General features: G+C 36.7%; 1 protein-coding gene across 1 annotated transcript; it reads right to left on the bottom strand.

The window, feature by feature from the left end:
• Nucleotides 1-5880: 5880 nt before the first annotated feature.
• Nucleotides 5881-6840, bottom strand: LOC110313207 (olfactory receptor 51G2-like). The gene has a single exon (XM_021187226.1). It carries the CDS (start codon nucleotides 6838-6840, stop codon nucleotides 5881-5883), a length of 960 nt encoding a protein of 319 aa, XP_021042885.1.
• Between the last annotated feature and the right edge of the window lie 7379 nt (nucleotides 6841-14219).

The following is a 14219-nucleotide window of genomic DNA, read 5'->3' as shown; positions in this document are numbered from 1 at the left end:
ACAGTAGAAATGACTGACTGGCATTGGGTCAGATTGACTTATTAGGTCAATTCAAAATATCTCGTAGGACTATATTCTGATTTGAAAATAATAAAACTCTGTTTTCAATTAGATGAATCAAGGAAATCTTAGAGTAACACTTCGTGGGTTTATTTGGCTATTTAGTTTATTCTTTGTATTTCTAAAGTTTTTATAGTTTATTTTTTATTACAATTATGTGAACTGGTTTTTCTGAGGATAAGATTGGCCTCAGATTCACATTCCTCCTCTTTAAGCTTCTGAACACATGTGTATACTAATCATGACTTCCTTTCTCTTGTTCTCTTATATACACACATGTAAATTTCCTAGTTTAGTTCCCAATAACTAAGTGTCATGATATTTGCATCCTTTTGTGCCTGGCATATACATTAAATCCAGAAGACTATCTGAGATAAGCTCAAGAAGAAGGAAGACCAAAGTGTGGATACTTCAGTCGTTCTTAAAAGGGGGAACAAAATACTCATGGGAGGAGTTATAGAGACAAAATGTGCAGCAGAGAATGAATGATAAGCCATCCAGACACTGCCCAAACTGGGGATCCATCCCATATTCAGTTAACAAACACAGACACTACTGTGGATGCCAACAAGTGCTTGCTGACAGGAGCCTGATATAGCTGTCTCCTGAGAGAAGCTACCATTGCCTGACAAACAGAGGTGGATGCTCTCAGCCAACCATTGTACTGAGCACAGGGTCCCCAATGAAGGAGCTAGAGAAAGGACTCAAGGAATTGATTGGTTTGTAGCCACATAGAGGTAACAACAATATGAACCATACAGGACCTCCAGAGCTCCCAGAGACTAAATCACCACCCAAACAGTACACATGGAGGGAACCGTGGCTCCGGCTGCATATGTAGCAGAGGATGGCCTTGTTGGTCTTCAGTGGGAGGAGAGGCTCTTGGTCCTGTGAAGGCTTGTTGCCCCAGTGTAGGGGAATGCCAGGGCCAGGAAGTAGAAGTGGATGGGTTGGTGAGCCAGGGAAGGAGGGAGAGGATAGGGGGTTTTCAGTGCGAAGACCAGGAAAGGGGATAACATTTTGAAATGTAAATAAAGAAAATATCTAATAATAAAAGAATAGAAAACCCATGAGCTATCCAAATAGCTCTTGAAATTTTTACTAGCAGAGACAGCTCTCTCAACCAGAGAGCTTTTAGAACAGCAAGAAAAAGCAGACTAGAGCTGAGCAGAACACACACATACACACACACACACACACACACACACACACACACGCACACAGAGAGAGAGAGAGAGACAGACAGACAGATAGACAGACAGACAGACAGAGACAGAGAGACCGACCGAGACAGAGACAGGAAGGCAGAGATAAAGAGAGAACTCGGCACTAATCACATCTGGTTATGGACTTTTTGTGGTTGGAAGACTTTTAAGGACTGCTTCTATTTCTTTTGTTTAGAACATTTATCTGATCCTGATTTAACACTGGTACCTATTACCTGTATAGAGAATTGTCAGTCATCATTGGGAAGAGAGGTCCCTTGGTCTTGCAAACTTTATATGCCCCAGTACAGGGGAACACCAGGGCTAAGAAGTGGTAGTGGATGGTTAGGGGAGCAGGGGGGTGGAGGGTATAGGGGAATTTGGGGACAGCATTTGAACTGTAAATGAAGTAAATACCTAATAAAAAATGGAAAAAGGAATTATAAATGAAGAAAATATAAAAAAAAATTGAAAAAAAAAAGGAAAAGAAAAAAGAAAATTGTACATTTCGACCAGGTTTTCCAGTTTAGTTGAACGTAGGCTTTGTAGTAGAATCTGATAATTTTTTTAACTTTCTGTTTCTGTTGCTATATCTCCCTTTTCATTTCTGATTTCGGGAATTTGGATGCTGTCTCCATGGCCTCTGGTTAGTCTGGTCAAGAGTTAATCTATCTTGTTGATTTTCTCAAAGAACTAACTCCTGGTTTGGTTGATACTTCCTATAGCTCTTTTTGTTTCCACTGGGTTGAATTCAGCCCTGAGTTTGATAATTTCCTTCTTTCTACTCCACTAGGGTGTATTTAATTCTTTTTGTTCTAGAGCTTTCAGGTGTACTGTCAAGCTGCTAGTGTATGCTCACTTCAGTTTCCTTTTGGAAGCCCTCAGCTCAATTTTCATATTAGCACTCCTTTCATTGTCTCATAAGTTTGGGTATGTTGTGGCTTCATTTTCATTAAACTCAAAAAGTCTTTGATTTCTTTTTTCTTTTTTCCTTGACCAAGTTATCACTGAGTAGAGTGTTGTTCAGCTTCCACATGTATGTGGGCTTTCTATTGGTTATGTTGTTATTGAAGACCAGCCTTAGTCAGTGGTGATCTGATAGGATGCACGGGATTATTTCAATCTCCTTGTATCTGTTGAGGCCTGTTTTGTAACCAATTATATGGTCAATTTTGGAGAAGGTACCATGAGGTGCTGAGAAGAAGTTATACTGTTTTGTTTTAGGATAACATGTTGTATAGATACCCGTTAAAACCATTTGGTTAATAACTTCTGTTAGTTTCACTGTGTCTCTGTTTAATTTGTGTTCCCATGATGTCCATTTCTGAGAGTGGGGTGTTGAAGTCTCCCAGTATTATTTTGTGCAATACGATGTGTTCTTTGAGCTTTTGAAGTTTCTATTATGAATATGGGTACCATTGTTTGAGAGCATAGATGTTCAGAATTGAGAGTTCTTCCTAGTACATTTTTCTTTTGATGAATATGAAGTGTCCTTCCTTATATTTTGGTAACTTTAGATTTGATAATGGCTACTCCAGCTTGTTTCTTTGGACCATTTGCTTGGAGAATTGTTTTCCAGCCTTTTACTCTAAGGTAGTGTCTGTCTTTGTCACTGAGGTGGGTTTCTTGTGGGTCCTTGAGGTGGCAGAAAAGTGTGGGTCCTGTTTACATATCCAGTCTGTTAGTCTCTGTCTTTTTATTGGGGAATTGAGTCCATTCATATTAAGAAATATTAAGGAAAAAATGATTGTAGCTTCCTGATATTTTTGTTATTAGAGGTGGCATTATGTTTTGTGGCTATCTTCTTTTTGGTATGTTAAAAGAAGATTATTTCTTGCCTTTTTCTAAAATGTAGTTTCCCTCCTTTTGTGGGAGTTTTTCATTTATTATCCTTTGAAGGGCTGATACATTTTTGTGGATAAATGTTTTGTAAATTTGTTTTTGTCATGGAATATCTTGGTTTCTCCATTTATGGTAATTGAGAGTTTTGCTGGGTATAGTAGCCTGGGCTGCCATTTGTGTTCTTTTAGGGTCTGTATGACATCTGCCTAAGGTCTTCTGGCTATCATAGTCTCTGGGATGAAGTCTGGTGTAATTCTGACATGTTTCTTGACCTTTTTCCCTTACTGCTTTTAATGTTCTTTCTTTTTTTTGTACACTTGGAGTTTTGATTATTATGTGATGGGAGGAATATATTTTCAGATCCAATCTATTTGGTGTTCTGTAGGCTTCTTGTATGTTCATGGGCATCTCTTTCTTAGGTTAGNTAAGTTTTCTTCTATAATTTTGTTGAAGATATTTACTGGCTCTTTCTAACTCTTTTGAGCTCTGCATGGATGGTTCAACTCAGCTATTCTTGTGCAAACTCCCCTTGAAGGTGCCTGATTAAAATAGCCTTTTCTTGGCTTCTGACTTAGTTGCTACACTTAGAAAGACTGTCTGTGCACTTCAGGAACACATAACTGCTCTGAACACAATTGCTCTGATCTAAACTGAACTGTCCACAACTACACTTAACTGAACTAAACCAAACTAAGCTGAGCAGAACTGAACTGAACTGAATTGAATTGAATTGAATTGAATTGAATTGAATTGAATTGAATTAAATTGAATTCTCTCTACCTCACTGGTTTTTTCTTGCTGTTTGTTTGTTTTTGTTTTTGTTTGTGAAAATTGGACTTATCCTAGATTCTCTGTTAAACTTTTTTTCTGATTGGTCACCTTTTCTGCCTCTCAATTGATGTCATTGTTTGGGATTAAAAGTATACTAATGGTATGTCTATATTCCAGACACAGGGACCCAAGGAGTATACTAAGGGCATGCCTTATTCCAGCCAGAGGTTTTGAAGGTGTGTAGCCTGTCTTTATTCCAGCATGGATATATGGTTGCTTGCCAGAGCAACCATGTTACTGAATTAAAATTCCTCTACATTTATACAATTTCCAGTGGCTAAATAGTGTTATTTTCTCAAAATGGTGTCTTTAAAGGAGATTACATTGTAATTATTTTAGAAAGTAGATGTCCTTCTATATGAGATTAATAGTTCTTGATTTTTTTAAAAAAATTAATGCTTCTTTGGTCAAATTTAATATGCCAAAATAGAAAAATAACAAGTAGGCACAAGTAAAGGATCAAACTTGGAGGAACGAGACATAGGTGGGAAAAACAAAATCCATCAAGGATCAGCATGGAAGTCATGGGTTCTCCAGGAGTGAGCCAACTGCCTGGAATTGCAAATCCTAATGTCAGCTTTCTAGGATCTTTGCATTGTATTAAGTGTGATTTCGTTACAATGTTAGTATTAAAAGGATAACACCCAAATAACCCATTTTTTAAAAATCAGTCACTTGTTTATTTCTTCATTGTTCATACACCCAATAATGGTTAAAGGCTGCTTTCACGCTAAGACAAGTCAACTTCTAGGACAGTAGCTAGAATAAGACATATGAGTAGACATTACCAGTGTGTAAGGCAGATGAGATCTGAAGATACAAAGCATCTTTACATCAGTTCCACTTTATTTTTTCATTCAAAACAAAAAATGAGATATGTGTACTACCAAAAACTGAACATTTCCAACTATTATTCCACATTTATGAATATCTATGAACTGGATTATTACAAAGGAAGAAAAAGATTTGACTTTTATCTGGTGATCAGAGACATCAGAGGATGTGGAAGGACTTGAGAGGAAAACATAGTCAAAATATATTGTATGAAAATTTTAAATAAAAAATTAAAATTAACCATAACAACAATGAAAAGGCACCTACAGAAAGGATCTGGAATATCATGTTTTCTTCTTCCAAAATTCTAAATTATTAATCGTTATTCACCTGCATTTGAAAATATTTAAATATGTTCCTCACCCCAAATTCTTATTAAAGCATGCACTAACCTAATGGATTACAGTTTTTGGCTTCACTTAAAAATCTGTGGGAACATGACAAAATTACTTTCAGAATTCTATAAAGATATATTCATTCCCACAAAAAAGTAAAACAAATTGATATTGATATTACTCCCTTCTAAAGAGACTGTATATCCCAGATAAGAAATAATTTGCATACCATTATTTTTTAAAGACACACAGGCAGCATGCCAGCTAGCAACTTCTGCTTTGACTTAGAGTATAAGTGCAATTCTGAACACTTTGTATCAAGTTTTTACCATCTATAAATTATGATTGAATAAACATATTTCAAAAACAATAGTAATCATTAAAAACAGTGATATATAAAAAGGTCATGTAAAGTTCTATGCCAAATATTATCAAATGTCAACAAACAAAAAGGACTGGGTTTTGCTGATTCAAGGAAAATTTTGGGAGTTGATTCTTTATATAAAGCTTAATGTTAGTATAGGCAAGAACAGAAAAACCAGTGATTTGCATTACATTTCTCTCTAAAACATTAGTAACTGACTACAATTTTAAAAGTATGTGTGAGGCCACTTTATCTAGTCCTAATGATCAACAGTGAATGCTAAAGAGCCTGTCTGTAACTGAGTTGCCTCAAGTTTTGCTTTGCATGTGTTTTGTCTGAACACAACATTCAAATATTTACTGTGGCATCACACCATCAGTATCAATAGCTTGTTGCCTTGATGATATGCTTACATTGCAGAAGAATTGATTTTGTGGGGACAGATCAAATGGAAGATTCCTTGTCTGATCTGCTTGGTCTTCACACTATAGATGATTGGGTTGAGCACTGGTGGCACCATTAAGTAAATATGAGCCATGAAGATATGAACAAAGGGAGAGGAATGTTTGGCAAAACGGTGGACAATAGACAACCCTATCATAGGCACATATAGAATGAGCACAGCACAGATGTGGGATGCACATGTGTTGAGTGCNTTAAGCCTACCCTCCCGGGATGCAATTCTTAACACTGAGTGAAGGATGAAAACATAAGTTATTAAAATACCCAAAGAATCCATTCCCCACAGCATAAGAAGCACAACCATTCCATAGATAATATTAAACCTGATGTCATTGCAGGCAAGACGGATTATGTCCTGGTGCAGACAATAAGAATGTGAAAGGACATGGGAGCGGCAGAAGGAAAAGGATACTAGACGAACCAGGAGAGGAATGAATGGAATAGCACTCCTAAGGAAGGCTGCGATTCCAATCTTGGCAATTAGTTTCGGTGTGAGAATGGTAGCATATCTCAGGGGGTGGCAGATAGCCACATAACGGTCAAGGGCCATGGCCAAGAGCACAGATGATTCAGTGAAGGAAAAAGTATGAATCAGAAACATTTGGAACAAGCACATATTGAACTGGATTTCTCGGGAAATAGACCATAACACCCTGAAAAGTGATACCATAGCAGGCAAGGACATGGCCATGTCAGTGAGTGAAAGCATAGCCAGGAAGTAATACATGGGCTCGTGGAGTCTGGGGTCAGTACGTACAATGTGCAAGATGGAACAGTTTCCTGTTACCCCAATAATGTAGATAAGGCAGAATGGGATGGAAATCCAGTGATGAAATTCCTCATAGCCAGGGATACCTGTGAGATAGAAAGTGGAGGACACACTGCCACTGGAATTAGACAGTGCCATTGGTTTGACTTTTATAGTGATGTCCGATTCCACTCTTACTCTCTAATGGGGAAGGCATTGACAAGTCCAGAATCTGTATTTTAATAGAATGGGTGAAAAAGAAAAGGTAAACAAAGGAGACTCTAGTGCTGACCGCTAATAACTATTTCCGACATTCTAATCCTGTTTCCCCTTTCTCTACATCTTTGATTATTGTCCATTAAAATTATCTACTCTCCGCACATAAGTAGCAGATGTGCAGCTTGATCTTTATGCAGATCCCACAACTACAGCGCGTGGCATACCCTGACTCTGTTGAATGCTTGTGGATCCTGTTCCCCTAACTGGGCTTCTTCATCAGACATCACTAGGAGAGGATATGTCTAGTCCTCCTGTGACTTGAGTTACCAAGGTGGGTGGTACCCAGAGGGGACCTTCCCCATCTCAGAGGTGAAGGTGAGGGGCAAAGGAAGAGGGAAGAGGCATGTAAGTGCTGCTGGAATGGGAGGGCACCGGCCTTACTGGCATTTAAAGTGAATAAACAAATAAATTAATGGAAAAACTACTCTGTACCCACAGTTCCTTCATTTCTGCAGTCTCATTCAACACCCATTTAAACATGAGCTTCCAAAATGTCAGCCTAACAGTGCATATACATACAACTAGAAGACCACAGGTTTAGCTTAATAATTTCCAAAGGCATATTTTTGAGAAGAGGTTTTACACAAACTCTTCATTGACTAACTAACTCCTGCAGAGATTTAAATTGATGTGTTAACCTATTAAATTTGGCGTTTGCATTCACAAGGCATGTTTAAAGAAATCAATAAAGTTTAGACTAACACAGGTCTCATTCTTCTCTATTTTCTTGTTTAATTGATGTCATAACCTTGATTTCTTCAAACAATAGACTCCAAATATATTTTGGTTTGGACTGTAGCTCTTCCTTCCTTTTTACTTAAAATTTTGATATAATGCATATTGTGCTTATCCTTTCTCTCCTCTAATTCCTCCCAGACCCCTACCAACTCCCTTTCTCTCTTTCAAAAACACAGAAAAACAGATAACAAGAAATGGGATAAAAATATAAATACAAAAGAATGCACACACACACATAAACACTCACTTAGACAAATATATAGTCTATGAATTTTTGTTGTTTGTTTAGTTTGTCTTTTGTTTTTTGTTTGTCAATTATACCTGGGCATTCAATCTGCCTTAGAGTGTAGCTGTTATAAGCAGTAACACTACCATAGAGAAAAAGATGTTCCCGTGCTAGCCACTATCAGTTGCAAATGGTTTTTTAGTTAGGGGTGAGAATTTTTCCCCCATTCCCAGGCTAATATTTAGTTTGATGTGAACCTGTGTAAGTCTGAGCTGTCACAATACCAGTAATTTGGATTGTTACTTTGAAAGCTAATTATATTGTAAAATATATTTAATGGAAACAATGTATAATTTTCAAAGAAAATATTACAACAAAGAGAAAAATACAAAACTTAAGGAGAATTAAACTGACCGTTTTGTTCATTAAGATGTCACTTCATGGTAAACATTGTTTCTCTGGTTTCACAGCTTGAATTATTTTGTAGTTTAAGTGTAGATTCGGCTATATATAGCACTGTATATACAAAAGTTGCATCCTTTATCAACTGAAACTTTGGTAATATATTGCATTCAAAACAGGAAAATTAGATTTCAGATTAGTCTACACAGCTAATGTTTCTCATTGAAAAAAAAACATTTACAGCTGTAATTAAAAGCAAATAACATAGGAAATTTATATATAAATATTTAAAATGACCACTATAAATAGGAATCACAAAATACTGGATCAGCTGCTGGTAAAGCTAGCAGAGACAATGGAAAAACAACAGTCCTTAATTACTGTAGAAATGAAAAACAGAAGACATACAGCATCACAATATAGATAAAATCCTCATGAGTAAGAATATCTCAATATAACAAAGTAACATGCTGTGAGAATTATCAATTTCATCTAAGTGAGAACCAGTGACTACTAAACATATACAAAAGTCACACAATATTTTTACTGTTGTCAATTTCCACTGCTAATTACAACAATTCTACCTAGAAGCATTTCATTCTATTTGGTTCAAATAGAAAATAGCACCCAGAGTGGAATACAAAGTTTTACCCAGACAAAGATGAGAACCCTTGGGACTTACTAAGGTATTAATCTGAAAATCCATGTTAGATTCTGTGGTTGCCCCAGTACACAGACATGTGCTGCAGCTGCCTATGCAGTATGGCTACTCCTATAAAGCTCTAGCAAGGCTTGCTTTAAATACTCCACTTTCTATTGCTTATGACTATAGTTTCTAATCAGTCCTCACAGACTTACCATGTGTTGCTAAGATTAGTTTATAAACTCCAATTTCTTATCTGTTAAATTTGAAAGCATCTCTTTACCTCCTGTTAGCAGCAAATCCACTGACAAAGAACNTGAGCCATGCAGTCTTGAGTATCCTATATAAATCTTCTCCAGTTTGAAAGGCTAAGTCTAATTGGAGGCTTTTGGATGAGCATGAATAACTGAGATGTTTTGTCATAAATTTGATCTTAACTGGAAACAAACAAAATTCGAAACAAATAAAACTTCCCCCAAATAGCTTTTCCTCTACATTTGATAATATCCACCTCTCTTTGGCTTCTCAAGTTTTCAACTGCGTGTTTTTGTTTTCTCTCACCTAAATATGTTTCTAACACTGGGCTCAACAATTTTTCTTCCAATGAGTGGCCATTCAACTCAACAAATAAGTGAGATTAATGTATAAGTCTTCCTACAGTCCTAAGAGATGTGAAGTCCCAAGATATATGCAAGGCAGTGGCTTTAACTACTTCAGTGCCAACATGTTTTTATGCCACCTCCCAAAGCCACTCAGTCCATTACTTCCAGAATAAAGAACTGTGTTGTTTCTTGGTAGTATATTTTCATATTTCTCAAGTTTTTAGAGCCTCAATATCTGGAATAATGATATAACATTACACTGAAAGAGATGTTAGCTTGCATCCACAATGCAGGTACTGAAGAATCTTAAGTGTAGAGTTACCATTTCGCTGATAGAATACCATATCCAACGCAGCTTGGAGTAGAAAGATTTTGTTTGGCTTATTCTTCCTTATCTCTGTTCAACCTTGAGAAAATCAAAACAGTAACTGAAAAAGAGGGTAGGAAGCTGGAGGCAGGACTGATGCAGGAGCCATGGAGGAGTGCTATTTACTGGTTTCCTCTTCCTAGCTTGCTCAGCCAGCTTTCTTGTAGAAACCAGTACTACAAGCCTAGAAATGGCACCACTTACAATGTTTTGGACCCTCCCACATCAGTGACCAATTTTAAAAAGGCCCTATTGGTCTGCCTACAGCCGGGCCTTATGGAGGTATTTTTTAAATACTGGTTTTCCCTATTCTCAGATGAATTTAGCTTGTGCCAAGTTGACACAAATGTAATCAACACATAAGTTGTGTTGCCTATATATTGTCAATAATATTGATTTCTAACTGCCTGCTGGCTGATGACATATGCACCAGCTTCAGCAGGTACACTACTGCCAAAAGCTCATTAGTTTTGATGTATTCCTTTTTTAAAAAATCTTACCCACACTTTTCTTCCCTTTTATAGCTTTTTTCACTATGTAATATATCTTCATTATATCCCACCCCAACCTGCTGGCTCCTCATAGTTTCTCTCCATCCACCTTCCCTTCTGGATCTCTGTCTCTCATTAGAACATAAACAGGCTTCTAAGGGATAATCATAAAATAATACTCATTAGGATAAAACAACGAACACACCAGAGTTGGACAGGGCAAACAAAAGGAAAGGATTCCAAGAGAAGACAGGGAAACAGACGCTCACTTGCTCACATACTCACTATGAATTACCATCACAGTGACCATTGCAACTGACCTCAATTTTGGACACTATCACTCATCATAACAATGGAAACTAAAACTGATAACCACAGTGACCACTAGGATTGACTGCCCATCACAGTGAACACTACGACTGACCAACTTGACTTGACCAACCCAATGACCATCACAACTTACCATCACAATGGCCACCATTGCCTGACACCTAAATTCAGAAAATGCCATTCTTATACTTACTGCTTTTAAGGATCTGCTTCTCACCTCTAAGAATGTTTAGGCAGCTCTGAGAAACCTTAGGTGGCTGGCATGAACCTGACTTTGAATTTAGCATTAATCTAACCCTTAATATTTACATAAATTCTATCTTCTGCAGATTATATTACAAATTACTGGGAGAGGGAGATTCCCGTTCTACTTGGATTAAATTTTGGGCATTTTAATGAGTGAGATGATCATAAATGACATGGATTGTTCTCTTTAGTCTTTTTGAGGTCATTTTTTCTTTCTCCTTCCTTATTGTGTCCTACCTTTTCCCTTGCCCTCAATGGTTAACAAAGTTTTTCTCAATAGGCGTTATTCATTTAGTTTCTAATCATATTTCCTATAAGATTCTGTCTCCTTGTATTGAATGACTAATTTAGCATGTCATTACATTCTAAACTAAAACAGTTTCTTATCTGAGAGGTTTCCCTGGCGGTCTTTCTGTAGCTGATCCTTCCTCATGTTGGTTTCTTGCACATTAAGTGTTTTTCTTATTCCCCCAGTTAGATGCTATACTGAAGCATCCTTTGTATGACTGTGCCTGAGAATATTCAGAATAAAAAGGAAAGAGACAAGATAAGAAGAACTTTAAGGAGTGGTAGCACACCTGAAAAATTTGGAAATACAAAAAGGTTATAAAATAAAAAGTAAGAAAAAGCTCCCAGACCATGCTTGGAATTAAAAATCACATTTGAGAGTAAAGACAGGTGACTTAATAAGAACACATAGTCAGTCCAAGAACACAGTTCTACAACATCAAAAATCTGATTTGCATAGCATTGGGGGGTGGGTAAATTAAGTAGAAAAACAGCTAGCTTTTATTTCATGTTGCAACTTATTTTTTTAATTTATTTATTAGTATTTTCTTTATTTACATTTCAAATGCTATCCTGAAAGTTCCCAATACCCCACCCCCGCCCCTGCTCCCCTACCCACCCACTTCCACTACTTGGCCCTGGCCTTCNCCTGTGCTGGGTCATATAAAGTTAATAAGACCAAGGGGTCTCTCTTCCCAATGATGGCTGACTAGGCCATCTTCTGCTACATATGCAGCTAGAGACTCGAGCTCAGGGGATACTGGTTAGTTCATATTGTTGTTCCACCTACAGGGTTGCAGCTCCCTACAACTCCTTGGGTACTTTCTCTAGCTCCTCCATTGGGGGCCCTGTGTTCCATCCAATAGCTGACTGTGAGCATCCACTCAGTCCAAGAACACAGTTCTACAACTTCAAAAATCTAATTTGCATAGCATTGGGGGGTGGGTATATTAAGTAGAAATACAGCTAGCTTTTATTTCAGCAAAAGCTACTAAGCAAACCATTAGGGGAAAAAGACTTGGTTTTATCCTGCTGTGGATGTTAAACACTATAAAAACAACCTTTCAGGGAAGATAGGTCCCTGGTACAGTATTAGCATGACCTTTCTGAAGTTACTAACTGTTTTCTGGTGGGGCAAGTCCCTCTTTGCAGTAGGAAGTTATACTATTTGGATTTATTTAAAAGCCCGTGACTGGGTGACACATAGGACACACTTGTCCTTGGCAATGACAATAGAGAGAATACTGACTCAAAGCAGTGCTAAACAAGGACACAAAGCAAAGTTTTACACAGACAGAGGTTTCAAAGAAACCAAGTGTGGTCTAGACGTAAGGTAGTGATGTGAAGGTGGGCAATAGGAACCAGACTAGAAGACACCTGCCTATCATTTTGGATATCATCAGTTATAATCGATGGCACTAACTCAATTCAGACAAATATACTTTTTTAAAAATTTTAGTGATTCATACTTGCATGGACTATATTTGAACCCAAACTTGTCTGGATTCAGATACTGACATTACATTTTATTGTCTGTTAAAATTCAAACACATGTTAAAGTCTATCCATAGTTCTATTTTCTTGTGTGTTAAAATATAGTTGTCTATATTACAAAGGAAAACCTAAAAGATTAAGAGAGGAGTGAATTTTGAGCATTAATTATGAAGCCTAGCAAGTATAATTAATCTCTCAAAAGATAAATATTACACTTTTATTTGGTACTGTTTTCCTTTTTGATACAGTCAACAAATATTTCAAACATCAAAATACCCAAGAGACATTTGGGAAATATCTTTATTAATTATCATTAGAGATATCCATAATTACTCTTCATAAAATTTATTTGGCTCTGGTTGTTTTAGAAAATAATCTATCCCAGTGGACCACTAATTGCTCTTTAAACAACATCCTTAATCAGGTGAAATCCAAAATTAACTGTAAATCCAGCTGATGTAAGTTGACTGAGCTTTGAGTTTGTTCCTTATAGAAGGTGGTCCCCTGAAATCAGCTAGCCTTTAACATTATTAAATAAAGTGATGGGGAACAGAGGTGCATTTCCACTTACATGGACAGAATGATGTGCTCCTCAAATCGGTAATGTTTATTATTTGAAGAACTTTGAAAAATTAAGGATGAATAACAGATGCATTATAAAACTACTAGACTTTTGTAAATGCTATAAATATAGTAACTTGCTAACTAGCTATACTATAGAATAAAATATACTATAGATAAAAATCCAGATAAGAATTACAACAGCATCTGAGTAGTTTGAGTAGGACAGATCATCAAGGAAGAGACAGTTCCAGGTAGAGAATAACCAGTTTGGGCTTCTTTAACATTGAAAATTAATCTGCCTTTGCACTGTCAATATTTAGAAAAATATCCCTTATTGAGACGATCACTTGAGCAAAAACAAGAATTAAGCATTCTTTCAAGAACATTTAAACTGCTGCAATCTCTTAGTTGTCTTAACTTCCTTTAAAACATTAATCAAACACATTAAATGCCTTCATTGTAAAAGACGTTGGATGTGTGCAATCACTGATATTCTTGTCTTGACTTAAATTCCCACTTATTACACATATTAAATATCATGGGTATTCACACATAATAAATGTCTACACATGTATTAGCTTAGAAACATTAAATTAATTAAAACACATTTTTAGTATTAGGTGTGGTAGAACACGTCTCTAATCCTTGCACTTCCATGTAGAAGCAAGAGGATCAAGAGTTCAAAGACATCCTAATTCTCTATAGAGAATTTTAGGTCATCTTAGGCTACATAAGACTCTGTCTCTAAAACTTACACTTCAGTCAGTTACTCCTCAAATTTCTAACTCTGTAAGATAAGAAAGACTGAAAAGGAAGAGATACATTTCAGAATAAAGCTATTGGAGCATAAAGAATTCTCCTGAACAAA

This window comes from Mus pahari, chromosome 1 (genome assembly GCF_900095145.1).
Source record: "Mus pahari chromosome 1, PAHARI_EIJ_v1.1, whole genome shotgun sequence".
NCBI classification, from domain to species: domain Eukaryota; kingdom Metazoa; phylum Chordata; class Mammalia; order Rodentia; family Muridae; genus Mus; species Mus pahari.
This window is presented reverse-complemented; position numbering and strand designations above follow the sequence as displayed.